Here is a 27,813-nt window from a genome sequence, read left to right on the forward strand (position 1 = left end):
CATTGATTTTGACAAATTCAATCGTCTTGTTAATTTGAATCCCGATCAAATTGTGAGATATAAGAGATACGGACTTCCTCTTCGTGCAACTGGCCGCTCAGAGCTTCCTGAGGTTGTTGAACCTTGCGATCTTTGTGGTTCACCACGTCGCTTCGAAATGCAACTAATGCCGCATTTGCTCTCTCTTATTGACGTCGATGCTATCGGTAATGCAGTTCTTCGAATTTAGTTTTAATTAATTCAAATACTTCAGGCCAGAGCATTGACTGGGCTTCAGTATACGTCTTCACCTGTTCAGCAAGCTGTGAAATCGCTGACTATGGATATGCAAAAGAACTTGTTGTCAAACAAGACTTTATCTGAATTACCTTTCTTTTTTGTTAACCCGTTGTTGTTGTCTTCACGTTTTTGTTTATTTGTTACCATAATAGCAATAAATCGTTGTGTTAACTAGGTTTTAATCATCTTCCTATTCAAAAATGGTGGAAAACACCTAATACTATCGAGACCACATTGAAATCTTCTGAAAAAATCAATCGCATTGCAGATGGAAAATAGCCCTGAAAATATAAAACACGATATGCCAGTTGGTTCAGAAGAAGACGTGGAGGATGAATTAGCCAGTCCAAATTTATACGAAGAGTCTATGGCTGAAATTACGCTTAACGAAACCAGAGGAGAAGGACCAGGTGGACATGTAAATTTTATTTATGCACAAGTGGAAAATTTTTAGATTTTTTTCTCAGGATTCAGATCCATTTGATCGGAGTGGGGAGTACGATGAAGATGTTAATCTGGAAGCTCCTCCCCCAATTACACCTGACATTCCAGAAATTTCAACAGAAGTTCTTGTTTCTCTACGGAATCGTGTTGCCAATTCAGAAGCTTCTTCTATTGATATTAGGAATCCATTTGACGATTCCGATCAGAACAAGAAAACTGAATCATCACCGAGTTCGTGAAACTCTACACTTGTTTCTCATGCTTCTCGTGTATAACGTTATTTGTATGTTCATCAATCCATTCTGATAAACTTTCATCTCTTCTGCCTCACAGACTTTATTAGAATAACCAAAACGGCGCTTTTCTTTTGGAAGATAAGCAATAAGATAGAAACTTCATTTACATAATTTTATTTATTATTTGATCTTATCAAAGCTTGAATAGAATTTGTCTTCTGAGAAGTTACATCAGTAGAGGATACTTCAGTTTTTCTCTTTCGCCGACGGCCCAATCGGAATATTTTCCTGATAGCCGAGCGTCGTTTTATTTGATCCTCGTCATCTGCTTCTTTTAATGTTCTGAGTACAAAGACTAAGATAAATAGTAACTTGAGTATAACTAACCGACTGATTGTTTTCAATGACTCTAAAACAAGACGTTCTTTCGAATGTTGATAAGCTAGAAGACTCAGTTTTCCGATTATGAAACAGAAAAGTGTTCCAGTCATTGAAATACTCGTGTACCAAAATATGTTGTTTCGTGGACGCTGAAACATCTCAGTTTTCAATTTTTATACTTCTTTTGAATCCTACGTATTGTCCGAGTTTGTACTCGCTGTCATCTGAAATTAGTAACTTATTACTTCTGATATTATATTCTGTAATCATTACCCCAAATATTCATCCAGTTTTCTCCTGAACATTCTTCTCCTTTACAGCATAATATCTCTGTGACAAATGATAGATTACTGTAAGTTACTGTAGTTATAAACTTTTGTGTTATATTTCTGCCTAACGAATCACATCCTCTGAAAAACATGGAAACATTTTAATTTCTCCGCGATTTCTAACATACTTTGATAGTGAAAAGTAGTTTTCCAAAGTGACTTTATGAACTTTTTTTGGTTCGAAATAATAGAAAAACGCTGGTTGGATATCACCAAAATCGGGAAGACAAGCAAATAGATGACCAACTGCCGGTACGTGCACTTTTGCACACGAATAATCAGGAAGTAGACACGTTGTCCAATGCTGTAAAATTGAAGTTTTTTGAAAAAACTTCATACGAAAACTTTGCTTTGAAATGACTCATTTCGTCCGAACTAACTCACATCATTACTGTTTTTAGATGAATTTGCCACATTTGAGGAATACTTCTCGAAAGAAATAGGAGTTCTGCTCAACGGACACTTGAATTCGATTCTTAAACATTGATTAATACTTTCTATAATTTTCAACGAATCAAGACTCACACACTATCACTAACATTTTTTGTTTCACTTGTGCAAAAAATACCAAAAAGCCATAACAGACATATTGTTGAAATCATGGATTTTACATCAGAAATAAGAAGAAAATGACGTTTTAAATCATTGCAATGGTCAATGGTGTAAATGTAAACAAGGTTTTTCAAGATACGAGAGAGAAAAAATTATATAAAAAATCGAACGTCCACGTTCGACTTTGACGTTTGCCAACGTAAAAACTACTTTTGAAATACGATTATTACGTTCGGATTCGCAAGAAATGGAAGCAAATTCAGAGGAATCGCAACCGAATGGGGATAGAAAATCAGAAGAGGCGTCACCAGAGGCACTGAAGTGAATTGAGTAAAACGAATAAAAAATAGTTTCAGGTTTGCATGAAATGGGCGGAATTGGTTTTCAACGTGTATGAGTGAGTGGAAGAGCCAATTGAGAAAGATTATTGTACAGAACTAACGAATTTAGGAGGATGATTCATTCCTCAGATGTTCCATTTTTCATTTCTGCTCCTCAAATAATCTCTTCACTTGGATTTATGATGGGAGTTTGTGATCCTAAAGATACAAAAGGATTAGTAAAATCACTCACAGTTAAAGAAAATAAAAGAGAAAATAAAAATAATTCTAAAGATAAAAAAGATGAAAGAAAGGTAAGAAATCAGCTAAAAGTAAACTTTCAACATATACCAATGAATTTCAGCATGATTATTTAGTTGATCATACTCTCAAATTCGTACATAAATGGAGTGCAGAACTTCGAACACTTCTCACTCCTGGAGATTATTATAGAGAAAGACGTGTTTATGCACATCCGAAATATGTAAATCCACGTAATGAGAATACGTTTCAGGTAAGAAGAAAAATGAGATGATTTTGAATCTCACGGTTCCCGCACGTTTTCAATTATTTCCTGTACGAATTTCGAACAACTCTGAGTTATACTATTTTTTATGAAATTTTTTTATTTTGTGAAGACAACTTTCGGTTTTTTCAGCTGTTTCGTTGGTTTCGTGTTGAAGAAAAGATCTTTGATGGGCCAGAGGAAGTAATGAATTGGGTTGCTCGAACCTTGAAGGTTTCAGCATTCCGTAGATCTTGATTTCACGTTTTCCGTTCAGACTGAAATTTCTCCTCTTCAAAAGATATTCATTCTCTGGTCATGGGAACAATCAAATATTGATCGAATGAAAGAAAAACGTATGGTTGAAGAAATCAGTACAAAAGTGCAGTCAAAGAAGAAAACAAATGAAAATAAAAAAGTAATTCCAAACCAGCTTCTACCAACAATTCCATCGAATTCTCCTTCTCTTCAAAAGAAAAAAGAAATATGTGAAATGGATACAAAAACACCAATTCTAGCTTGGATTAGTCATGCGGTTGTTGAAATTCCAGATGAATTTTTTGATGGAGAGAAGGTGTATACATACGGAAACGGTGAATATCTGAAAGTACACGATTCTCCGTCTCAATCAATTCGCATCTACAAAGCTAATTTTGGTAAGATATTACAGTATGTCAGTTCCATGCATCTACATTTTTTAAAGATTTCAACACTATCATAATTCCCACCCAAAATCTGCAATTAGTAATGTTGATTCTCTATGATTACGAAGATTCCAAATTATGTCCACTGATAGAAATGCGAAATTTCGCATCAAGTTATTTCAATTCAAAAGGTCCATGTCTTGTTCGAAAACAATCAAAAGTTAGTGGCTTTACTCTAGAAAATCTAGAATAGGATTCATCTGGGTTAACTCATTAGTACTTCAGGCTCCTCCCACAGTAATAAAGTCAATCTACATCCCTAATTGGAGAAAGATCGAGTTTCCTGCTAATCGAATTGCTCATCATCTAGTTGTAAGTCACAGGAAAATATGAAAACTGAAACACGGGAGACCTAGATAAAAATAACAACTTTTCCTATCTGATTAAACTGAACTGGCTTACTACACAAAACAACCTAATTTTGTTAAATAAACTACTTTCAAACGAATCACATCAATATTATTTGTATCAGGCAACAATGAATCTTCATTCAATCTTCGTTCCTGGAGGTTTCGGTGATTTGGCAATAGCTGATGCAATTCCATCGGCAACTGGAGACCCAAAACAAGTCAGTCATTTACAACATTATGGACTCCTTTCTCTCCGAAATTCTCCTAAAAGAGAAATTGTGAAAAATCAGTAAGAGCGATTGATTCATGAATAGAATCTTACAGTTATTTTTCAGAGAAGTTAGATCATTTCTTCGTAGAAATACTCGAAAGAAGACCGGTCTTAAGATCGAGGAAAAACGAAAAGAAGAAGAAGTCAAAAAAGCTATTCCATATTTAGATTTAAAATGTACATTTCTTTAAAGTGAAACAGTCAAACGTCATCTTTTCAGCACCAGCAACCGAAGTAGTCCACTATCCAATCTGTGTTATTTTGTGGGATAAAAATCGAAACCTTCCTGCTTATATGGGAAAGTGAGTTTATATTTGAATAGATCTGATATAACATAAAACTGTTTTAGAGTGACGGGAAACGAGGAGGAGGAAGAAATGGAGGAAACGGACGAACCAGAAACTACCGATAAAAAGTGATACTGCTCTTCTAAATCGTTACAGTTTTTTTTCAGTTATGCTTATTTTTAGTTTATCATATCATTTTACCTTCTGATGACAATAAAAGTTGTAAGCCAGTTAGTTGATAATAAGAAATATTTTATTTATATATTATCAAAATAAAAAAGTTCCGACATTTTTTCTTACGACAAAATGCAGACTCAGTACAAAATTACTACTGTGTCTGCATTCTGACGTGAAAAAAAATGTCGGAACTTTTTTATTTCGACAATATGCTCTTCTGATATATCCTAAAGAAACAATAACGAAGTAAAGATAGCGGAACCCGCGAACATATATTTAACAGATTTCTTTCTGTATTCAGTGGGCTTTAGCGATCTCGGCATCATGTACATGCTCTAAAATTTCTTTTTTTACCATCAATCGGTGATGAACTGGATCTTCGACATAGTGCAAGTAATGGTGGTTCACGAAACGTCCAAGCTGAAATAAGTTGTTAATAATAATATTTAATAACTTCTGAAATTTGATGATACCTGAGCTCCTTGAGCACTGAAATTGGCAAGATGACAGGCGAAGAGAAGAAGGTTTCGTGGCTGCACGTGCCAAGCGAAACGCATGAAGACACTGGAGTAGATTAGAAGAGCTGATGTCATTGGGCCACTGATCATGTCAGGATTTTTCTAAAACTTTGTGTTAGTTCAAAACATTAAATGTGTTCGTTACCTTCAAGTCACCAAGAGCGGCCAATGGAAGCCCCCAGTTAGCAACTGGGCCCCAGAAGTGAGTTGAAAGGAAATAATTTTTCCATTCTGCTGTCGAATGCTGTTTGAAATAAGTCGTCACTCTTGAGACAACTCGAGACATCTGAAAAATAAATCCGATAAATACAAGTAGCTTTCTGTTGCAAACGGTCTCAACTGTTCGCTCAAAGGAATCGCGTGAGAAATCAAGAAAACGTCCGATTTGTTTCTTTTGATAAGAAAAGAAAATACAGTGATAAGAAAAAAAAGACGGAAATGTTTGATGATTTGTTGGTTTCGCAGTTATTACCGAAGTGGATCCGACGGAGATTCAGAGAAAGACACAAGAAATTGAAAATATAATGTGACGGAATATTAGACTGATTGGTTCCTAATTCACTTTTCAGAAAATTTTTGTAAAAAAACCGAAGGTACGATTTATGTTAATCCGTAGTTAATTTTGTCGAGTCAGAAGTTTTAAAAGCAAGAATCAAAAAATAGCTTCTCTTGGGAAAAATGTGACCTGAGTGCATGGGTTCGCAGGAACCAAACGTCACAAATCTTTTGAGAGAAAGCGGCAAAAAGAGAATGTCGTAAAAAAAAGAAGAGGTTTAGAGAGAAATACACAGACAATTCAATGGGAACAAATAGCCACAGAGGAAGAGACAAAAAATAGTTCAGACATCACTTTATCACAGATAAATTGTTTATTTTATCTTTACACAAATAAAAAAATAAATAAATCGGAACCATTTTCTATAATTTCTTTTCCTGCCATTCATCGGAATCGTCACTGGATCCGTCATCACTGGTTGAAGAATGCCTCTTTCTCTTTTTTTCTTTTTTGCTCTTCTTTGATTTTTTTGATTTTTTGGAGTGTTTTTTATCTTTTTGCTTTTTATGTTTCTTCTTTGAATCATCCTTTTTCGACAAATTTTTTTCAAGAAATTGGATGACAGCATCTTTAGAAAGGCTGGGTCTCGGTGGTAGTGCGGGACCATACGATGACGTAGTCGTAGAGATTTCTTCAATTATCTGAATCTCGTCTTCATCTTTATCTCTTCTTGTTTCTGAACGGTCATTTGACTCGAGCTTCTCCCGTTCTCTCACAATTTTCTCTCTTTCTTCTTCTTCTCTTTTTTCCTTTTCCTGCTTTTTCCTTATTAGTTCTTCTTCTCTTTTTTTCAGTGCCTTTTGCCGTTCATTTTCTTCTTCTCTCTCATCATCACTTTTATCCGTAGCATCAGAACCCACTCCACCTTCTCCAAATATTAAATCAAAGAATGATTTCGGTGCCTTCTCTTCTTCCTTGTCATTTTCATCCTCTTCCAAATCGGCAATTCTATCTGCGTCTTCATATGATTCCTCATCATCCGAATTTTTTTGCTTATTTTCGTCTGCTGTACGTCGAGCTCTTGATTTTAAAAGTCGTTCTCTCATTTCAACTTCGTTTGCAGTGTTCGGAAGTCCTATGGATGTTGAGATACCACCGATATCTTCTAAAGTTTCCTTTCGTTTCCAATTGGTTTTCTGAAGCGCTGGAACCCCAACCATTTCGGATCCTGGGAAGGGATGAGGAACATTGAATCGTTTGGCTAGAATACTGTCGGGATACCTGAAAAGATCAATTTAAAACTAAAAAGAATGAAACAGACAAACCATTCAAAGCTTTGCCTCGTCCGTTCTCCAAACATTTCCATTTTAACAGCAGCTAATTTATCCTCATCTTTTGTTCCTACTTTCAGATCTCCACCTGCTTCCTTCACGAATTTAGAGGCCATCATTTCATGTATTGGGGCAGCTATGGCAGTTTTTGCAAGAGGTTGAGCTCTAGAGAGCACTTCGGGAAGCATTCCTCTCTCTTCGGTTGTCAACTTCGACTCGAATTCTTTCTTTTCCCATTCCCACTCCCAAACTGTCAAATCTGTTGGCTGAGGATATGGTAGACCTCGTCGGATATAATGAAGAAACTCTTTAAAACGAGCCTGTCGCATAGGTTCGTCCGGAAACTCGATACGATTTCGGAGTCGTCGATCTCGTTCCTCATCTGCTTCTCCACCACGTTGACTTTCTCGCCTTTCGACTTCGTTCGCTCTAATATCCCATCGACTTCTTCGTTCTGCTGGTTTTTTACTCCCCATTTCACCAATTTCCAGAGCACCGACGCGATCTTCGCCGAGAAATCTGAAACCAAATAAATAATTTCCACAAGATACATCTAAAATAGCTCACTTTGCTCTTTGAATTGCATTCATCTGTTTCACATCGTCTTTCATCAACTGTGGCAACCTCGAAACGTCCATAGGAATCGGTTTATGTTCTCCTCGGAAGCTCTGTGGAACTCGTGGTGCAGCGTAAAACTTTCGCGGATTCAATCTTTTTGGTTGTAGCTCGAAAGCTGTGTCAATTTTTTGTGTTTTTAAATTACTTTCTTCAGAAGTTCCTGCCAGATCTAGTGAAAAATCGAATTGAGAAAGATCATAATTCGAGTATACACTCTCGTCTTCTTCCTCGAAAGCGCCAACTCCAAAAGCTTGTCCTTTTATTCCTTTGCTACTTTTCTTATCAGATTTCAGAGTTAGAGCAGTTCTTCCGTATGATTCATCAAGCACCGTGGTTTGACGTAAACCCTAAAAACAGATTGATACTACGAAAAAAGATAGTTTAGGATGGTTATTGAACATATTTTTGGAGAAATTGTGCTACCTGGTATCCTATTCCATGGGAACCGCTCAACGGAGTCAACTGCTTAACTATAGCATTCTCGTTTGCAAACTCATACATTGGGGCAACTTTTGCAGCTTGTTCACGATCGAATTGAGCTTCTGATGATATGCCACCTAAAATGATTTTGTTGAAGTTCTCGCTTTTTATATCTTTCAATGCTGACTCTGTTAACGCACCCCTATGTTGTTTCTGCTTCACATTTGGCAATCCTATTCCTCTTCCTTCTCGCCACCCCATCGATCGGAGCATTCGTACACCTATTGAACTACTGAAAGTTTATTAATAAAACCCCTATAAACGGAAATGAGACAAACCTGACAGGTTTTACAACATCTTCGAACATTTGGGTTATAGTCGAAACACTTTCTGAATCTCTTTCCCATGCCATTTTTCTTTTTTGTCCAGAGGATCCTCCATCCCCAAAAACAGAAGTTTGTTTGATAGTACGACTGCTTATTCCATATTCTCCAAGATCTTCAGCATCCATGAAATCTTCCGCTTTTTGTTTTATTTTGTCTCCACGTGAATCTCTGGATGAAGAGAATTCTTGTGGAACCCATCCCTGTTTTGATCCAACAGTATTCCAATAACCAGCAGAAAATCCTCCAGTGAATGCACCATGAAATCTTCTCTTTCCTTTTTCATCTGTCGCTATTTCTTCATGTATTTGAGTAGGCTTCTTTGAAACGGTGGAATCTTCTTCGTCATCTTCGAACTCCTGCCCATATGCCGACAATTTTTTTCTGTTCATTGTTGTATGGAGATCTGAAGCTGAAGGAATCGTAAAGAGTCTGATCTATGAAATTTTAAGAATCAATATTATCAAATGGAAATTCTGAAACACCATTTTTGTACATTACACGGCTTGACTGCATCTATTTATTTAGAACCACAAACTAAATTATCAATATGATAAAGAGAGAAAAAATTTATTTTTAATTGCTGCAAAAGAAAAAAAACACTCGGCTCGAATCTACTTGTTGACCTTATTGAAGTATTCCTTGCTAGAAGAGACTCCCGGCTTAATGGTTGGGGAATCCTCATGCCAATCAGCTGGGCACACCTGAAAAAAATTATTTATACTGCAGCTCGTACGCTGTTGATTACCTCTCCGTGTTTGTCAGAGAATTGGAATGCCTTGAGAACTCTCAACGTTTCATCAACAGATCTTCCGACTGGAAGGTCATTGCAGGTTGTGTGACGGACAGTTCCGGATGGATCAATGAGGAAAAGTCCACGGTATGAAAGACCAGATTCCTTATCGAGAACTCCAAAGGACTCAGCAATTTTCTTATTAAAATCAGCAAGAAGTGGAATATCCATATCTCCGAGACCTCCATCTTTGCGTGGAGTATTGACCCAGGCAAGATGAGAAAAGTGCGAGTCGCAAGAGCATGCGACAACTTCAGCTCCGAGAGTGCGGAACTCGTTGGCTCTGTCTCCGTATGCGATGATTTCAGTTGGGCACACGAAGGTGAAATCGAGTGGATAGAAGAACATAACGAGCCATTTTCCCTTGTAATCCTGATCGGAGATTACCTGTAAATATAATTACATGATTGCCACTAAAAAAGAACAACATTCAACAGCGGTTTGATGTCCAGAATTTTTTTTGCTAACCTTGAAGTCTCCATCGACGACAGCAGTTCCCTTGAAAGCAGGAACCGCATTCTTCGGTCCGAGGGGACGAAGTGACAGAAGAGAACGAGAGACGCCGAACTGGCGTGTGGCGACAGCAACCGTGGACGGTACGGTGCGGGAGAGTGCACGGACAGCAGAACCAAGCATCTGAAACCAACAAGTAAGGTCAGATGTAAAATATCCATTATTATCACTCGGGCACCAAACTCGGAGAGAAGATATATATATATATTATCGCTCTTTTCAGAGTCACGATAGAAAGTTTAGTAATTACTGTTTTAAAAACGTGATTGTTTTTATTTCTTTCACTGTTATTGAATGTGTAATAAAATAGCAAAAAGTTCAGTGTAGTGTCAGAGTTGAGACCAATCAAAATTTAAATTATCGAGAAAAATTTGATAAGATTTGTTTCAAATGAAAAGATTGTAATAAATAAGGTGGGTTCAAAACGACACGAAGATAGAGATAGAGAAAGAGAACATAACAGTGACGTTGAAAAGAAGAGACGTGGCTGCAAAAAATTGGAAAAGGTCGTGTAGACACGGCAGTCATTGTTGTTGTTGTTGAATTAACGTCGTCCTGATGATTTCTTTCCCTTGATGAAACACCAGTCCACTTTGACGTTCTGACCAAGCAGATCTGTTTCGTTGCTCTGTTCGATTGCTTCATTTGCTTCCTGTTAAGATAATTTATCAGAATTGTAAAGGCATGGTTCAGAACACATTATGAATTATTATTCTGCGTTATATACTTACCTTCTGTGTTTCGTACTCAACGAGTGCGTATCCTTTCAAAAATCCAGTTCGTCTATCAAGGTTAAGATGAATGTTTTTGATTTTTCCATACTCGGAGAATTTGTCGTGCACGTCGTCCTCGGTTGCCTCTTCGTGAATGTTTGTGACGAACACAATCCATCCTTCGACAGATCTCTGTGGGCCACCACTGGTAGCAGTCGACTCCTCATCAACCACATCGTAAATAATCTTCTCACGATTACGAGCCTATGAAATAACATATAGTAGCAAGATGTGTTGGTTAACTTCTGGTTCTTTTAAAAGATTTTTGATCAGTAGGTAGTCTTGAACATTACAACGTCACTGGATTGTATTACCTGTGCAAGTCCTCGACCCTTTGACTTCTCTGCGTTTGCTACTACGTCTTCCATCTCAACGTCGTTATCACCCATTGTTGCTTTGATCGATTGAGAAGAACTCTGAAAATTGAATATTTATTTTTCATGTAAAATAAAACGCCGCCGCAAGTTCCACATGTGTATGGAAAGGGCAGTCAAAGCAAAAAAGAAGCGAAGAAACACAGTAAGAGACGTAATAAATTAGAGAAGATTACATATTGAGAGTAAAAAGATAAGTACAAGGTTATGTTGAGATCATTTTCAAATTAATAATTGAATCCTCCACCGACAAGGCGGCGCATTCTTCTGGTGTTTCTGTCTTGGTCGCGCATTTTCTTTTCGATTTCAGCGTCAGTCAAAGTTTCAAGGAATGGACCCCACGACTCCACTTCTGTTGCTGTCCTAAATTTTTAACCTTTTAAACTTTTACTTCTGTTGACTAATCTAACGACTTACCTGAAAGGACAGTCAACAGTGGCAAGAGGACTTTCCGAAAACGCATACGTTCTTTGGTTCCATTGTAACTGTCCACGGATAGAATACGCAATTCCAGACATGAATTCACCACCAAGACCGAGCTCTTTACAAATGTTCCGTGCAAACTCTTCGGGACTATTTTGTGGATCTGACATGTCCCATCTGAAACAACTCATGTGTTGCTTTTAGCTTCACGCCATGAAAAAGAAAACGTTCTTACTCAAACTGATCTACAAGACTTTGATTTCCAACATTGATATTCAATTTCAGTACTGCTCTTTGATCGCACGTGTTGGGATCAAGCGGAGGAGCCTCCGTAGATGCTTCAAGCTGCTGATTGATTGCAGCTGTGATCGCCGGCTGGAAGACGGCAACCGGAAGGTCAAGGTCTTCGCACATAATTTCAGCTATCATTTCTGGAGTGACCATTTTTTCGTTTCTATTGAAACAGAAAGTGTCGCGAAGTTTTATTCCCTCCAATTCCATATCTAACCGAATGGGCACGAGATCTTCCCCTTCTTCGGCGTTCTCCATGACTTTTTTCGACATTTCCAAATCTTCTGCGGAGTAGACCAGCTCACGATGCTTCATGCGGCCGCGTGAGTGAGCAATTGGACAGGAACATGGAACTGATTCCAGATGATGAGAACCACTCGTAACTTGTTGTCCACCCCAAGCGGCAGCAGGAGTTTTCGTTACTGTTCGAGAAACTCCTTCAGTTCGAGGAGTTGACGGCGCAGCTCCAGCAGCACGATATTTTTCTTCGGACCCGTCCAAAAGTTCATCAACTTCATGAGCTTTTAAAAGCCTGAAAATATTAAACTATTTCTTTCATAACATTCGTTTTCAATCAACATTTAAAACTTGTCTTACATGATATTGGTGTGAAGAAAAGCATTTGACATCGCTATTTGTTTCAGTTTGTCTTTGTCATCGGAAGTAGCTACTTTTCTCCAAAGCAATGGATATTTTTTGTACAGCGTTCCACGATGTAGTCGCAAGTAGGCACCGATTTCAGAACCGATGTAGTATTTCTCGCCAGTCTCGTCGAGACTGAAACTCTGCGGGCGTGGGCCATATGTTTGAGAAAGTGTCTTAGTACTGCTCGACATAGCCTGAAAATATTAAATGTATGCAGTAATTGCGGAAATAAAGTATGGAAGAAAAAGAAGGATAGCTGTTAGAGTAAGTTAATTTTTCAATATACGGTTATCTTTAAATCACATTGTATTAGCTAAAATTCTTGCAATCACCAATGCAAATACTGTAGTTTTCGTCCCGAAAAACATTGGAAGACAACAGAGAACAGCAAGAAGAAGCCTCAAGCGTTCAAAATTCGAATAAATTCAGTGCGTTCAAAAGCGTTGCGTGAGGCGTGCGTGTCTTGCTAGGGCGCATTTGCACCGCGCCTTCAAAAAGGAGAGACTCACAGTCTCCCACACGCGAAATGCGCAAGCAAACTGTGTTTTTCTCTAGCACTCTCCACTCTCTCGCCGACAAGCCAAATTAAGCTATTTTGTGGAACTCGTCGTTTTTTCTGTAACTTTTTCTCGAAAAGTAAATGTTTTTTATCAAATACTCTATTGTGAAAATAATTTTTAAAAAGCAGCATTACACTGCACCATTATTTTTCATAAACCTGTCGTTTTCGGTCTCTTTCATAACGTTTGTGTTCAATTTGCATTATGAAAACTGAATTAAACGTGTTTTTTTTTGTTTCAGCTATAATGTATAAATGAAACTGGTGAAGATTAGCGTTATTTTAAACAAACCTCGTTCGGAGAAAGGAAATTATTTCTACTCATGTCTCTTTGCAATTATTTGTGCTCATGTCTCTTTGCTACCATTCACTTTTTAAATTTAACTACTTTCAGAGGTCGACAGAACGAAATGTGATGCACTTCGTCCTATAAAAGTCGACATTCGAAAGATTCGAAGGACGAAACCGAAGAGATGAGCGAGGTGAGACCTCATTTTCACATTCACCTCCACTTGACAAACGCTTCTTCTCATTGTCATTAACATCAGAACAATGTTTTTTCAGGTGTTCATCAAAACACGCAATTACTCTCTCCGAATGTCTCGTTTAAACCTTCCGTGCAGTCATCACAATTTTTGCTGAGAAATATCTCCACGAGTGTTGAGTTGTTCAAATCGCAAATCTGTGCCCAGAGAAAGCTGAAGAAGAGAAAAAGGAGGAACACTATGATGGAATATGAATAGAAGGAGGTAGTTTTCTTGGATAAATACTATTTCTGTTTGAAATATTCACTACAAGAAGTCTTCAAAAAAATCAAATTTATATTTTTCAGAACCAGGTCGTCAATCGTGCACGCCACAACAACGACTCAAGAAGAAATTTTAAATTTAAAAAGTTAAAATTAGAAGAAGATTACTTTTGTAAAAAGTTAATAAAAATATAATTAAAAGAAAATTGTTTTCTAATACAAAAACCAGTATATAAATCACTCAGTCCAAACTCCAGAATCGTGTAGCCAGTTCTGAGTTGTAAGTTCTTGCAAGATAAGAACAGCGCGTAAGTGAAGGTTTTTCACTGTGCGGAACACATTCTTCAGAATATTGTATTGACAATGGAAGCTCTCAATTCCCTGTTCGCATGTTCGACCCCAAGAGTGATGTGCTCGCATATATGGAATAAGATGATATGCCAATGTGTGAAGTTTTGGAGTGATCGTTTCTTTCGGGAATGCGATCTTCATGTCTTCCAAAAACCTCTTCACGATTCTCTCCACGACGTCAATTTCTTCATCTGTGTATGAAAGTGCATCTGAGCAGGACATAATTTCCGCCAGAGAATACATCGCCTCTTTAACATTTCCGTTTTCCTCGGTGTCCGGCAGAATAGAGAAAATTCCATCAATATTCTCCTTTCTCAAAATGATTCGAACTTGATTTCCAGTATATGTTTGATACCAGGTTTTTTGACAGCATCCGATCGTTTCCATGAGTTTCTCCATTTTTTTCCTGTTGTCACCTGTTGAATGGAACATGATGGATTCGAGATGCTGCCTTTTTCCGGTGAGTTGTTCATAATGGTCTCGTGACTTCTGGACATCAGAAATCAATTCAGTATTAGCTGTTATTGCTGAATTGAGGTGTTCAGAAGATGAGATGTTGTTGCAAACATTACAAATCCAAGTTTTCAGGTGTGAAGCCTCCAACTTCTGCTCCGGAGAAAAAAGAGATGAACACGAGAAATGGAAGTACTTTCTACACGAGTCACATCGAATCCAGTCATCATTGTCACGATCTTTGGACAAATGATTGATAATGCAAAGTTCTGCTTCACACAATGGCTCTGGATGTTTCAAATGCATCACCGGATTCAGAAGAACGATCCTGTACGACGTTGCTGAGCAATACGCTTCTTCTTGTGCTCGAATTAATGTATCGAGAAGTTGCTTCGCTTCTTTTTCATCTTTGGCAAGTTGAGAAAGTTCCTTCGTTTGCTCTTTCAACGTTTTGGCTGCCGATTTATCCTTGCGATCCATTGAGTTCAATTCCGCATTAATGTATCGCTGGAAGTATGATTCGAAGATTCCCATCAAAGTGTGGACTGTAGGAATGCACAAATCCGATGGCTCAGTGGTGCACAACATTTTTGATCCTTTCACTACACTGAAGTCGCCTTTTTTTGAATCTTCAGTGTACGAATCCAAGCTTCTCATCACCGGCTGCACGGAGAAATCAGCATCGCCTAGAAGAATTTTGCGAGGACCACGTGAAGACCAGCTATGATAACAATAATGACAAGGATACTCTGCAGATTGGCCCATATGTCCACAAATCGCATATTGGAATTTATAGTCACCAATGATCTTCTTCTGAATCTTCTTGGTCAACATGTCACCATTTGCTGATTGGAATGTGATTGTTTGGAGATCATCCACTGAATTTTTTTTCCACTGAATTTTTTTCCACTGAATTTTTCTTCCGCGGAATCGGTGGAGTCTCAAAAAGGAAGAGGCCCTGCAAATTCCGTGGAAGAAATTTTCCGTGGAAAATGGGCGGAGTCTGTTTCGCAACGTAGCCGCGCGGTTTTTTCCCGAATTATTTTTTTTTCAGGCGAAGGAATTTCGCTATAATTTTTTCACAAAAAAGTAACGGCACCCTCTAAGATACCGGCAAAATTATAAAAATTATTCGCATTTCATGAAATCAACCAGTTTCAGTCAGCTAACGATTCAGGAAAAACTGCGCGGCGATGTTGCGAAACAGACTCCGCCCATTTTCCACGGAAAATTTCTTCCACGGAATTTGCAGGGCCTCAAAAGGAATTTTCGCGAGAAGGGAAAGAGGGGCAGGATCACTATGGAAACGAAGGAAAGGAGTGGGGAGAGAGTACATAAGCTTCATGGAAGAACTTTGGAAACAACATTTTCATGAATTTCACACTCATTTGTAATCTGTTATTATTTGGCGCATGTTATAAACTGTTTCGGAATTGGGAAATTCCAGTCAACCTCTGGTATTCAGAATGCATTGTAGATATTTTGGGTTATGATTTTATTTATAGGTTTGATCCGTTTCGAGTCGTCGGTGGTTTTCCAACATTAATTGATTCGTTTTTCGAAAACATTTTTGAAAAAACTACAGAAGCTTCAAAGTCTTCTAATTTCCTCCTTGAAGATCTGCAGTATCCTGTTTTGTCGTCACAGTTCAGAAGGTTTTGTTGGGCATTTTCCTCTGAAAATACTGATAATGTTCTCAGGAAGTTGAACTGGGAATGTCCTATTCTGGAGTCTTCAAATCAGTGCATCACAGTTGTAAAAGCGTCAGGATGCTTGGAGTCATCTCAACTATCTTATAACTTCTGGGTAATTCCAGATAGCTCGATAGAGTGTTTTCATGTTTCAAAAGGAAGCATTGACTGTTTAAAGCCGTTTCTGAGAGGAAATATATGTGAAAACGTAGTCACGAGTATTGGAAGAAATGGAAATAATTCGACATTTATTGAAGTGGATGACATTTTTGTAATATAATTTGATGTGTGTCAAAATTATTCGGGTTGTTTTCAGATAAATACACAAGTAATCCAAAAGTATGCTGAAGAATCAGAAGTTGGCGTATCCAAGACTTCTAAGAATACATCAGAAGTCAATGAATATCAGAACTCAAGTTTTTGTAAGAATTACAGTATCCACGAAACGGTACTTATTGGAGGAGAGAATGACACAAGTAACGCTTTTATTTGTTAGTTTTAACTTTAGTATTCCTTTTTCAGACATATTCGCGATTCTTCCGTTCGGGATAAATAGTACAAATCTTTCGAAAACTACGGTAAGATTCCTAATTGTAATCAGATCCACAAAATTCAGAAACGATCAATTTTAGGAATGTTCGCCGCCATTTCCACCGGATATGTTCATATGTAACTGTAGGAGTTCACCAATTTGTCAAGTTCCTATTCTGTTAGTTTCCTATTGTTTTATCGTCAATTTCATTCCGAACTTACAGGTATCTAACTCCTAATTCAACATTCTGCGGATCTTCAACAGTTTTTATTTATCATACACGTGGATTCGTTTACTCTGCTGTGGTGACGTCTTCACCATCAGAGTCCTCTGATTCAGATTCTCAAAAACACACAATTCTATATTTTGATCTCCCACAAACTCCGCCTCGTTCAAAATTCGAACTGCAACGTGGAAGATTTCATTGTCCTTCTGAAACCGCTTGCATTACTGAAATTCTTTATCCATTCATTTTTCTCGACTCAATTGAACTTCCATATCAAATAGGAATTTTAGTTGTCTCGGCACTTCTTGGAATTGTGATATTGTCCAAATTAAATAATGAATAATTATTTTCTTCATTGTTCTTTATAAAACGAGGTAACTAAAATTTGAAAAAAAGTGGTGTGAGAAAATAAAAATCGATAAATTAGAAAAAAAAACAGAAAATGAGCAATAAGTTATCAAGTCAAAACCCTGAGACTCCAGAAATAAATGAAAGTTGAAAAACTAAAAATTAGTTTTCTGCTTTAGCACCAAGCTGTGTGCTCACAGAGTTTGTGCTCAACGGGGTAGCTGCGGTCGAAGAAAACTCCGTTCACGTACATTGTTGGCCAGATCTGAAATGGGAAAATTCAAATGTGTTTTCCTGAATTAAATTATAAAACTAACTCTGACTCCAGCTCGATGAGTGTTAACCATTGAGTAGTAGTTGAGAAGTTCTCCAGTTTGAGTCGTTGCGCATTCGATCAGTTTTCTGAAATCATCCAATTCTTCTATCAGATTTTATTCTTCTCATTCCCTACCTCTGTGTGTTTGGAGACAATCTGCTCAAACACTTTGAGAATCCTTCTCTCAAAGTTCCGAGGCCCTGAAGGCAAGTGACCAAACCGAGATGACGGCGTGGGAAGTACTGAAATATTGGGTCTGAAAATACAGTTTCTCTAAGTTGGACTCACAGAGATGGCACAGTTTTGAAGGCGATTCAAGTCACATTCAGTTGCACCGTGCATGCAAGTACAATGGAAGTTACGGTTGTAGTCATAAGTACAATCTCCTTTTCCGAATGGAACAATCTAGAAAAATATATTGACAATTGGATAGATCCCTTAAGTTCTCACCTGCAAGTTCATAATTCCAGGTCTGTTCACGTAGAATGGCCAGATCTGTTCACGGAGCAGTTTCGTGCAGTATGGGCATTGGGATTCAGTAAATATGGTCACATTGACTTGCTGGAAAATATCTTAGTTATGTTCTTTATGATAGCTGAAAAATGATATACCTGTGATTGAACCAACAACGGGAATAAAAATGCAACAAGTAGAACGATCATCTAAAAAGTGTACATGAATGAATAACAAATCAGAAAAGGAATATGAGAAGAAAGTATGAAAAAGATATAAAAAGAAAAACAACTGTTTTATAGTTTGGTTTCAATTGTGAATAACATTAACACATAAATAATAGTGAACAATAATAGAAAACCGTATGAAAACTACTTTCATTTCCTGGAAAGGCGCGGAAGCATGGGAATGCAAATAGATGTTTTAAGCATGTGAAGAATAAAATGTTTGGGGAAGAAATGAATGCATTAAATGAAAAAAAGTGTCTGGACATCATAAAGATTTTGGATGGTTGTGGCAATGTTGGATTAAGAGAAACGAATGAGGCAAGAATCGGGAGTGAGATGAAGAAGAGAAAAACTGGTAGAGATGATGTTCTGGTAATTTGGGGGGAGAAGAAGCATGTTGACACTGCCATCCAACATCCCAAACAATTGTTTTATGCTGGATGAGATGGAATGTTGCAAGTTATTCGAGAGATGGAATAGTTCGATTAGACTCGAGAATGTTTTGAATTGAATATTGAGATGAACTGCAAACTTTTCGATTCCTAGAAATAGGATGTTATCAGAAAAAACGCTTATAAGTTCTCAGTTTTTGTTTTCGTCAATGAAAATACTGTGTAAGAAAAAAACACAATTTCAAGAAATCTTCTATGAGGCTACCGTACTCATCATTATTTTCTAGATTTGCGACCACTACATATGTTTTAATTACTTTAAAAGATTTGAGATAATTTGGAATTGGGTGTCACCTTCGAAAACATCAGAATATCATCTTAACTACAGTACTCCGATTTCTGACGTAATGCAGACTGGCAATGATTTAGGAACCGTTTTTCTGATATCTTATCAAACACTTTTTTATCTCAATGCCAAACTTTTCGCGGTTTTTGCAAGAGATCCACCCTAATCCAAATAGAAACTTTTCTATTGATTCTCTGATTCCTACCGTATTCCAACTATTGCAAAACCTTTCAAAATAAAATTTATATCAAAGAGATCAAAAAACAAAGAAAACGGAAAGGATTGAAGAAAAAGAACATATATTTTCACTGAGGGAAAAGAACAATTATGAGATTTTCACTGTTGAAACTACCAGCAGAAGCAAGTTTTTTGAGGTCACAACTTTGTAGGATTTTAGGATTTGGAAATGAGAAGGGAGGTCTGTGATCCCAAAGAAATTGTGAAGGATTACGGTCTGGTCAAAGAGAAAATCATAAAACTGGTGGATTAAATCATAACTTATATTATTTGAATTACATTCTACGTTTTTTGAGAAATAATAGTATTGAACTCTTTACAATTTTTTTGTTCAAAAAAAGAAACATTCGAAACACTTCGGATCAAAGTTGAAATTTCAGAGTCTCGTTTCCAACAAAGTTAGTCAACCACACCCATTGATATCAGTTTCTAATCCACTTCCTTATCTCTCGAAGTCATTTTTGTCGTTCCAAAAGATGTTTTCTCCTCGGTTTTTGCCAACAGTCGGTTTTGTTTCCTCTTCAGATCATCATCCCCCCAGTTGCTAATCGTATTATTTGTGGAAACGAGAAAAGAACGAATGACATAATCAAGATATCGGGATGAAGTATGTGAAAGATGTTATCGTCTCTCGAGAACTTCTTTCCGCCTATCATAAACCAAATCACTTCGTTTTGCCAATAACACATTATTGCCATTCAGCAGATTAGATTCACAGGAAAATAGACAGAGAAGAAGAAGGGGATGAATGATAATCATGACTTAGGATTCAGATCTCAATATCACATTCTGAAACTTCAAGCAGTTTACTGGTGATTTTGTAGATCAAACCTTATCCAGAAATATGTGGTCGTTTCAACGAATTTCTCATGGACAGTTGTTGAAAATCTATGTTAGAAATAAAACCGTGCTCCGATTAATCTATCAGATAAGCAGGCAACAGTTCTGAAATGGGGCAGATTTGGAACAGAATAACTTTGGAAACAAAAACTCATGCGTATCCACTCACGAAAAACAAATATTTCAGAATAACATGACATCATCCGAAGTTCTAACCTGTCCCTTCTAGTCTCAATTTTTACCGTCAGACGTTCGTTCAAGTGGTGCTTCCTCTACCGTCAATTTGTCTACAACCTACATTTTCTGAGAAAAGAGATAAACTGAAGGGAAAGTGAGAATGGGACAGAAAATTGGCTAATACAGCAAAAATTTTTAGTATTTCGCGATAAAAGAATAGTCGGTGAGGTGAGGAGGATTTTAGTAACAAATGTAAGTACCAGAAAGTTCAAAATAAACAACCAGTTAGTTCGTCACCTAGATGGGCTATTCCGTGTAGATCTTGAAAACAAAACGGGTGCTAGCCGAGTACAGGAAATCGAACCCAAAGAAAATTACTTTCAGGAATAACTGGATGAAATGTTCTCTCAAAAAATGGATCTCTGAAGCCTTAAAGCGGTTACGTAACAAAAGAAAAGAAGTCAGCCACCTGTCAGAGATACAAAAATAATAGATTAAATACACGCGGTGAGGTAGACTTCAGCTTCTTCTTCTTCTTCATCTTCATCTTCTTCTTTTTGCGGAAGGAAAGATAGAAACTGTTGCGCAATACAAGAAAATGACATCTCGCTTAATGCTTAAAGGAGGAGGTAGAATAGGCGGTTCCATGAGAAAGTGGTTAGAGAAAAAGAGAGAGGAACGTATCGGAAGAAGCGGAAGGATCGTTATCGGAATTACTACTGAACGAAATGAAAAAGGGAACTGAAGGCAACGATATGGATAACTGGATTAGAAGGTTTTTTTTTGGTAGAAACAGAAACGGAGGGGATCTTTTTCTGACTTGAAACGGACGAATTTCATTATCTGGGAACATCTGAATGTTACAACTTAAAAAAAGAATGTTTTCAAATGAAAGTTTCTTCCGAAATCTTCACACTTTCTACCGTTGATCGTTGACCCGTTCTGTAATTTCTGGTTTATCTGAATGCTGTGTAACAGAAATAACTTAGGAAATGAAAAATCAGCTTCCAATCAAGATGTTGTACTCACTCGCTCCTCCTGTTATTTTTTCGATATACAGATAATTTTTGTAATAAAAATCAAGGAGTTTTATATTTTCGCAATGTTCAGTAAATATGAATTACTTATTTTCTGATTATTTATTCAAGATTACTTTTTGTTTTTTCAAACGTCAGAGGTAAGTGTTGCCACGAAGAATGAATTTGTACTTTCATCACAAAGATCAACTGCTTCTAGAATCTGACGAAGTTATGCTGAACAAGTAATGGAGGACTAAAGTATTTTTTATTGCAGATTCCGATAATTTAGAATTGAGCAAAAAAAATTGTCCGAGAAGACTACACGGCCGCGCGGAAAAACTCTTCCACCAGATCTCATTTTGAGTCAGAAGAACGGGAATTGTAGTGTTCAGAGCTAGAACGGAAGGTTTCATAAGTCAATTTAGTCCCACATTGTGTAGTTACTTCTGAAAAAAACAGTTCGAGTTTGAATACTTTTTTATTGTGAAACTACATCTTATTTCATCTTTATGACGTTTGAAACCTAAAATGTTTCTCTTCAAAGTACAAATACATCACCGACTCGCCTTTCATCATGGCTTAGTCATATCTATCGGGCTTTATTGAAAGTGAATGTAACACGAGGTCAATCATGATGTGATCAAGGGAAACAGATAAAGTAACATGGAGAACTTTGATTTTTTTATAAACCGTTAAAATATTGGAGAAAAAGTTCAAGACTGCATCCTGATCAACTATAATAAAGCAATACTTAATCGTATTATTAGCACGACAAACTTCTTACAACCGCGCTCTACCGGAACCAAAGAAATTCGTGTGGAAAATTGAGAGACTCAGAGAGAACGAGCCATTTCTCAAGGGGATTTCGGTGGAGCGCAGTTGGAAGAGCTATGCAAAGCTAATATCTTTTTCCAGTCATACTCAAAGATTTTAGATTTTCATTGAGGATAGAATATAATAATCAGTCCAGTATTCATTCAATTATTTCAAAGCTTCAACTGATTTAATCAAACAAAATGAAACTGTAACAAATTTACACTTTCATCCATTTTTCATTTCATTTTCTGATCGTCGAAAAGAAGCCGAAAAACGAAAGTTTTCATATATCGTGTGCCTGCCGTCGTCTCCTTCCTCCGATTGCGTACACATAAAAATCGAAAGTGTTGGTTGTCATCTGTGTCTCTTTTCAGATGGAATACCTGATTTAGAAAAGAAAAAGGGAAGAAGCTGTGAATGAATGAAAAGAAAGTGATCAGCTGCTGGACCCGTTAAATGTTTGAATTAGTTTTCAGTTTTCAGTTGAATAAATTAGTCGCTGTCAAGGTCATTTTCACATTTCGGGACGTAATGGTTGGGCTTTTTCATCAGGGAAACATTTTTTCTTCGATTTCTGAAAAGTCAAAAATAATAAATGTTTGTCCAGGGAATGAAAGGGGTGAAAAATAGTGTTCACCGAATCCAATATACTCAAAAACAATCCACACCGTATCTCATTATCCCTCCTTTGCATGTTAAATGAATGAAACCAATAATTCAGAATATTCACCCTGGTGGCCGAGTGGGGAAAGGCACGAGTGTTCACTCGATGGGCGTCGACCCTGCGCAGGTTCGAATCCTGCCCTAGGTGAAATTATTTTGACATTTTCAAAGATTCAATCAGTCACATTAGTTCCCTTTTTGAAATATCCAATGGATCATTTCCTTTTATTTTATTTGCACCAGCCGAGTTTTTGATACAGTAATAAGCGAAACAGTAATCAGGAGTCGCGTAGAAATCAAGTCTGTCTGTGTAGGAATAATTATGATCATGACCGAATCATGAAGAATTCCTTTTTCGGGAAATTGCAGATTCTATCCTTTTGTTTTTACAAATTCATGGCATAAACAGAAATCCTGCATAAAAATAGTAGGCTGTTTATTTGCTTATTTTTTGAAACCAAACATTGAGCTGCCGTTTTCAGACCTGTTTCCAATGAAAAACGACATTCTGGAGTCTCCATTCGCAAATCCCAAACAATTGTTTTGATTAATTTCATAATGATGTGTGAAGTATTTTTTTGGAAAACGGTCAGGGCAATTCTTCACAGTCATTGACCACCACAGCAGTTCGAATCAGTTCTCACTTGATGAATACTCGAGGAAGTCCAATTCCTCTCCCTAGTCTTCTTCCATCACGAGCTATGGAATTTAAGCTTGAAAAATATTGGAATTTAAAACAGCGCTCTTCAGTTTGATCAAGAGGCTAGCTCATAGCTTGAACCATGGTGCTTTCGAATCTACAGGAATACAGGAATGACTAAGGAATATTCCTTACAGTTTGTATATCTAAGATATGTTCCTGAATTCAAAGCAAGTTTCAGTTTTTAAAAAAGTAGTTATCTTCTGTTTGATTGATGGATTGAACACCTTCCAACTCAGGACTCAAGTTTCAATGACTACTTATTTATTCTTAAATCCAGCACTGTATTTCAAACAAATGGAAAACAAAAACAGTAAAATATTGAGACTAAATGACATCATATTACTTCTTCATATTTTCTTTGTAAATCTTCTGAGTTCTCGGTTTCAAGTGAAAATAGACGGCTAATCTATCTCGTGCTTGTGAATCCAGATTTATCTCTTTATTGCACTCCAGTTGTCCTAATTTCATGAGAAGGCATGCCCAGAACAAATGAGTTGTTGGCCAAAAGAATTCACATTCTCTCATGAGGTTGTCGATTTCCAAATCCCGATTTGAGGGATTACGATTCTTCATCTGAAATCGAACAATCACGAAATCCTTCCCAAATTATAAAAATTCATACCCTGTTAGCTGAATCTACGTAAGCCTCACAAAATGTTCTAAGATTTGGTGGGTTATCAGTGAACTCCTCATTAATTTTGATTCCTGCGGGAGAGATCATTCGAACAATTGCAGTTTCAGATAAATGCATTGCTATATCATATCCTCTGTAGTTATACGTGGCATATTCCCAATCAATAAACATTATTTCTTTTGAGGAATTGAGTTGGAGTATGTTGGAACACTGAAAATAAGTGTTGTTAAAATTAGTTTGTATTTCATGTTACCGTCAAATCATTGTGACAGAAAACCACTGTTTCTTCAAATATCTCAATCGACCATCTCTCCATTAAATCAATTTCTCTGTTGAGATCTTCATAGGAAACTTCGATTGGATGTTCAGAATAGGTTACATTCGTAGAAGAAATAGTATAGACACCTCCACCGAGTTGTCTGAAAAGTATTAGGATTTCGTGTTTGAAAAAATCAAATATTGAAAACATACGAATATTCTCGAAGAGATTCTCTCATTATCTGGAAACATTTTGGATTCTTTGAAACTGGAACATCAATTGAGTGGTATTTTGGGAATACAGATCCAATTGAATATGATATTCTGAAATAAAAACATCAGAGTAATCATTAAACAATTTCAGCCTCACTCTGGTTTCAATACATCATCTGCATTCAATGTTTTGCTGGGAATAAATTCTTCCATTCGTCCTCCTTCGAAGAATCCAAACAGCTTTGGACCGAGTCCTCGTTCTAAAAAATAATTCTCGATCCAGGGCACTAACAAGACTAGACTGACCCGAAAAAATAGCGAAGTTAACAGCATCAGTAAAAAATTGATTCTGGCCATGACGATGAATTCTAAGAAGAAATTGAGTAGCAGATGTGGAAGTAGTGACATGAAACATATGGTTTGACTGACCTCCTCTACAAGTATGTGACATCATTTTTATGAACTCAAAACCCAAAATTCAACGTACAGAATCTTTGTAACCTTTACTTCAAACTTTTTGACATTTTTCCATTTTCCACGCAGATACTCATGTCCTAATTCAATAACTTTGTTGATTACAATATCCGAGATCAACGAATTTTCAGTGAATATTTTCTGAAAAACTGATTATTGACATTTTCTATGTGGAAACCAACCTCAAGGGCTTTCATAATGAATAATATGTAAGAAATAAAATTTCGAGGTATACGTTTTTCAAAACCAGAAACAGTTCAGACGGTCAAATGAAAAATGATTGTTCTTTTCAGAGCAATGTCAAGTGAAAGTGTAATGTGGGCGGAGTGTTACACAACACTGTCGGAAGCATGTCTAGCTCAAAGATTTTATCGAAACTTTTCACTTCGATTCATGTTACAAGTATGATTAGTCTAGTAGCTTAAGGGATCAAAGATTGATCAAGGTGAACTGGAGGCCAGATGTCTGTTTTGTTCAGAAAAACATGACTCGAAATAGATAAGAGAAATAATTTCTAGAAGTTAAAAGCTTTATTGTAATCACAACAATAGTATAGAACAACAATAACATTTTAAAACCATAATAATATCAAATGCTTATTTCTTGCTTAATTCTTCGTAAGTTTTCTGAGATCTTGATCTCAAATGGAAATAAACTGCCAGTCTATCCCTTGCTTGAACATCTAGATCCACGCCGTTTTCGAATTTCAAAAGTGCATGTTTCATTGCTGAAAGTGCCCAGAAGAGATGAGTAAGTGGCCAAAAGAACAGACATTCTTGGATCAAAGATTCAATTTCAGAAGATCTGTCAACTGGAGTGTGATTCTTCAACTGAAATATTAAATTGTATTCATATTATGAGCTCAAAAACCGTTACTGTACCTTATTGTCAGCATCTAAATATGCTTCACAGAATATACGAATATTCGGGGGATTTTCTGTCGATTCTTCAATGATCTTGATTCCAGGTGGAAACGGAACACGAAAATCTATTGCTGTCTCTGCCAAATGCATCGCCAGATCGAATCCTCTCCAGTTATAAGTTCCAAATTCCCAGTCAATCAGAACTAATTCCTTCGTTGAATTGAGTTCAAGAATATTGGGAGCCTGAATAAGAGTTTATGGAATGAAACATTCCCAATAAGATCCAAACTAACCGCCAAATCATTATGACTGAAAACTACAGTTTCCTCGTACAATTCGGTTGCCCACTTCTCAAAAATATCGATTTCTCCTGTTAAATCTTGAATTGAAACACATTTTGGGTGATCAGAATATGTCACAGTTGTCGGCACAATTTCATAGTCACCACCTCCATACAGAAAAATATCTAAAATTTTTATCTCACTTATAACCTTGAAGCCAGTCTCTCATTAATTGAATACATCTTCGATTCTTTGAAACTGGAACTTTGATTGCATGATATGAAGGGAACAAAGCACCAATCTTTTGAGATATTCTGAAATAAAAATAAGTTTTTGTCATTCTATGTTTCAGTCTTACTCTGGCTTCAATACATCATCCAAATCCAGAGTTTTACTTGGCAAAAACTCCTCGTACATGATCCTACAAGACTTGATCCTCCTAACATCTTGGATTTAATTTTCAGCAATTCCAAAGAAATAATAAGCGATGTATCAGTGGGAACCAAGTTCAGTGATCACTGCAAAATCGAAATCACCACCAACATTAACTTCAACTCTAAAGCTTGCTCGAGATCTGTGAAAGATTTTGCTAAAGGAGATTTCAGCACTATCAACTGTATTTTATCAAGAATTGATTGGGATTTACGTTTCTCATGTTTATCCGTTGAAGAAATGTTTGAAGATCTAACGAAGCTGATTTGGAATATGATTGATAGATTTATACCTTCTAAAGTTATACGTCCTTACAAGCCATGTCATTCGGTCGAAACTAAATTATTACAGAAGAAAAAGTTAATGATTTGGAGAAAGGAAGGTAATTCACCGTATTATAAAGACATTGCAGCGCAACTTAAGAATTCCCTTATCAAATCGGAAAATGAACGAATCTCTAATAGACTCAATTCTGGATCCAAGAACTTTTTCCAATTTATTAAATCCGAATACAAAGGAAACACTGATATACCATCGATGAAATGCAGTCATAGTGATGAAGTCATCGTGGATGATGAGTCTAAATCCGAACTATGTGGATCGTGTTTTAGTGAATATTTCAACATAGACAAACAGGATATTCTTGATATTGCTAATCCAATAAATACCACATGTACTGATATTTTATTCTCGCCGGCTCAAATCGAACTATTACTGTCTAAATTGAAAAGCAGAAATAACACGTCTCCAGACAACATTCCTTCTATATTTCTCAAGATGGCCTGCACGTCTCTTGCTCTTCCTTTAACAATCATATTCAATGAAAGCTATAGAGTCGGTAGGTTACCGAGCTTATGGAAAACTGCCATAGTTCTTCGACTCCACAAAAAGGGCTCCCGTTCTGATCCCTCGAATTATCGTCCGATTTCTCTCACATCAAATATTTGCAAAGTTATGGAGAAATCGGTGAGGAAACACATTGTGGATCATCTATCTGAATTTGAACTAATTTCGAAACGACAGTTCGGTTTTCGAAATCGGAGAAGCACTGTGTCTCAATTACTTGTTTATCAAAATAAACTGATTTCGAATATGCTCAATGGACTGGACACCCACAGTATTTACATTGACTTCCAACGGGCATTTGA

At 36.9% G+C, this 27,813-nt stretch overlaps 13 protein-coding genes across 13 annotated transcripts; 3 read left to right on the forward strand and 10 right to left on the reverse strand.

Moving 5' to 3' along the window:
* Positions 1-547: 547 nt before the first annotated feature.
* On the forward strand, positions 548-962 carry GCK72_010100 (uncharacterized protein; the record flags this gene model as incomplete). Its single annotated transcript, XM_003106034.2, has 2 exons — positions 548-697; positions 747-962. The coding sequence occupies 2 exons, from the start codon at positions 548-550 to the stop codon at positions 960-962; spliced, it is 366 nt and encodes a 121-aa protein (XP_003106082.2).
* Positions 963-1,132: 170 nt separating this feature from the next.
* Positions 1,133-1,450, reverse strand: GCK72_010101 (uncharacterized protein; the record flags this gene model as incomplete). The annotated part of the gene is made up of 2 exons (XM_003106029.2): positions 1,133-1,301; positions 1,347-1,450. 2 exons carry the CDS (start codon positions 1,448-1,450, stop codon positions 1,133-1,135), a joined length of 273 nt encoding a protein of 90 aa, XP_003106077.2.
* A 1,225-nt stretch (positions 1,451-2,675) lies between these two features.
* GCK72_010102 (uncharacterized protein) lies at positions 2,676-4,790 on the forward strand (the record flags this gene model as incomplete). The annotated part of the gene is made up of 10 exons (XM_053727691.1): positions 2,676-2,855; positions 2,906-3,055; positions 3,200-3,280; positions 3,324-3,702; positions 3,750-3,910; positions 3,976-4,062; positions 4,223-4,389; positions 4,436-4,548; positions 4,592-4,673; positions 4,721-4,790. 10 exons carry the CDS (start codon positions 2,676-2,678, stop codon positions 4,788-4,790), a joined length of 1,470 nt encoding a protein of 489 aa, XP_053587268.1.
* A 342-nt stretch (positions 4,791-5,132) lies between these two features.
* On the reverse strand, positions 5,133-5,639 carry GCK72_010103 (uncharacterized protein; the record flags this gene model as incomplete). The annotated part of the gene is made up of 3 exons (XM_003105914.1): positions 5,133-5,255; positions 5,309-5,455; positions 5,499-5,639. The coding sequence occupies 3 exons, from the start codon at positions 5,637-5,639 to the stop codon at positions 5,133-5,135; spliced, it is 411 nt and encodes a 136-aa protein (XP_003105962.1).
* A 632-nt stretch (positions 5,640-6,271) lies between these two features.
* GCK72_010104 (uncharacterized protein) lies at positions 6,272-8,993 on the reverse strand (the record flags this gene model as incomplete). Its single annotated transcript, XM_003106067.2, has 6 exons — positions 6,272-7,130; positions 7,175-7,699; positions 7,748-8,145; positions 8,222-8,355; positions 8,419-8,510; positions 8,557-8,993. 6 exons carry the CDS (start codon positions 8,991-8,993, stop codon positions 6,272-6,274), a joined length of 2,445 nt encoding a protein of 814 aa, XP_003106115.2.
* Positions 8,994-9,215: 222 nt separating this feature from the next.
* Positions 9,216-10,030, reverse strand: GCK72_010105 (uncharacterized protein; the record flags this gene model as incomplete). Its single annotated transcript, XM_053727692.1, has 3 exons — positions 9,216-9,305; positions 9,350-9,781; positions 9,863-10,030. The coding sequence occupies 3 exons, from the start codon at positions 10,028-10,030 to the stop codon at positions 9,216-9,218; spliced, it is 690 nt and encodes a 229-aa protein (XP_053587269.1).
* Positions 10,031-10,451: 421 nt separating this feature from the next.
* GCK72_010106 (uncharacterized protein) lies at positions 10,452-11,069 on the reverse strand (the record flags this gene model as incomplete). The annotated part of the gene is made up of 3 exons (XM_003105984.2): positions 10,452-10,559; positions 10,639-10,884; positions 10,995-11,069. The coding sequence occupies 3 exons, from the start codon at positions 11,067-11,069 to the stop codon at positions 10,452-10,454; spliced, it is 429 nt and encodes a 142-aa protein (XP_003106032.1).
* Positions 11,070-11,281: 212 nt separating this feature from the next.
* On the reverse strand, positions 11,282-12,604 carry GCK72_010107 (uncharacterized protein; the record flags this gene model as incomplete). The annotated part of the gene is made up of 4 exons (XM_003105892.2): positions 11,282-11,417; positions 11,472-11,654; positions 11,713-12,300; positions 12,366-12,604. The coding sequence occupies 4 exons, from the start codon at positions 12,602-12,604 to the stop codon at positions 11,282-11,284; spliced, it is 1,146 nt and encodes a 381-aa protein (XP_003105940.1).
* Positions 12,605-13,957: 1,353 nt separating this feature from the next.
* GCK72_010108 (uncharacterized protein) lies at positions 13,958-15,358 on the reverse strand (the record flags this gene model as incomplete). The annotated part of the gene is made up of 1 exon (XM_053727693.1): positions 13,958-15,358. The coding sequence occupies one exon, from the start codon at positions 15,356-15,358 to the stop codon at positions 13,958-13,960; it is 1,401 nt and encodes a 466-aa protein (XP_053587270.1).
* Positions 14,711-17,316, forward strand: GCK72_010109 (uncharacterized protein; the record flags this gene model as incomplete). The annotated part of the gene is made up of 6 exons (XM_053727694.1): positions 14,711-14,790; positions 16,225-16,330; positions 16,532-16,691; positions 16,738-16,793; positions 16,848-16,924; positions 16,971-17,316. 6 exons carry the CDS (start codon positions 14,711-14,713, stop codon positions 17,314-17,316), a joined length of 825 nt encoding a protein of 274 aa, XP_053587271.1.
* Positions 17,317-17,496: 180 nt separating this feature from the next.
* On the reverse strand, positions 17,497-18,299 carry GCK72_010110 (uncharacterized protein; the record flags this gene model as incomplete). The annotated part of the gene is made up of 6 exons (XM_003105932.2): positions 17,497-17,586; positions 17,639-17,723; positions 17,773-17,879; positions 17,926-18,042; positions 18,088-18,198; positions 18,249-18,299. The coding sequence occupies 6 exons, from the start codon at positions 18,297-18,299 to the stop codon at positions 17,497-17,499; spliced, it is 561 nt and encodes a 186-aa protein (XP_003105980.2).
* Positions 18,300-23,849: 5,550 nt separating this feature from the next.
* Positions 23,850-25,069, reverse strand: GCK72_010111 (uncharacterized protein; the record flags this gene model as incomplete). Its single annotated transcript, XM_003105952.2, has 6 exons — positions 23,850-24,083; positions 24,133-24,354; positions 24,398-24,563; positions 24,616-24,726; positions 24,773-24,875; positions 24,922-25,069. The coding sequence occupies 6 exons, from the start codon at positions 25,067-25,069 to the stop codon at positions 23,850-23,852; spliced, it is 984 nt and encodes a 327-aa protein (XP_003106000.2).
* A 616-nt stretch (positions 25,070-25,685) lies between these two features.
* Positions 25,686-26,650, reverse strand: GCK72_010112 (uncharacterized protein; the record flags this gene model as incomplete). The annotated part of the gene is made up of 5 exons (XM_053727695.1): positions 25,686-25,919; positions 25,971-26,195; positions 26,246-26,400; positions 26,444-26,547; positions 26,592-26,650. The coding sequence occupies 5 exons, from the start codon at positions 26,648-26,650 to the stop codon at positions 25,686-25,688; spliced, it is 777 nt and encodes a 258-aa protein (XP_053587272.1).
* Between the last annotated feature and the right edge of the window lie 1,163 nt (positions 26,651-27,813).

The sequence above is a fragment of the Caenorhabditis remanei genome, chromosome III (assembly GCF_010183535.1).
Source record: "Caenorhabditis remanei strain PX506 chromosome III, whole genome shotgun sequence".
Lineage (NCBI taxonomy): Eukaryota > Metazoa > Nematoda > Chromadorea > Rhabditida > Rhabditidae > Caenorhabditis > Caenorhabditis remanei.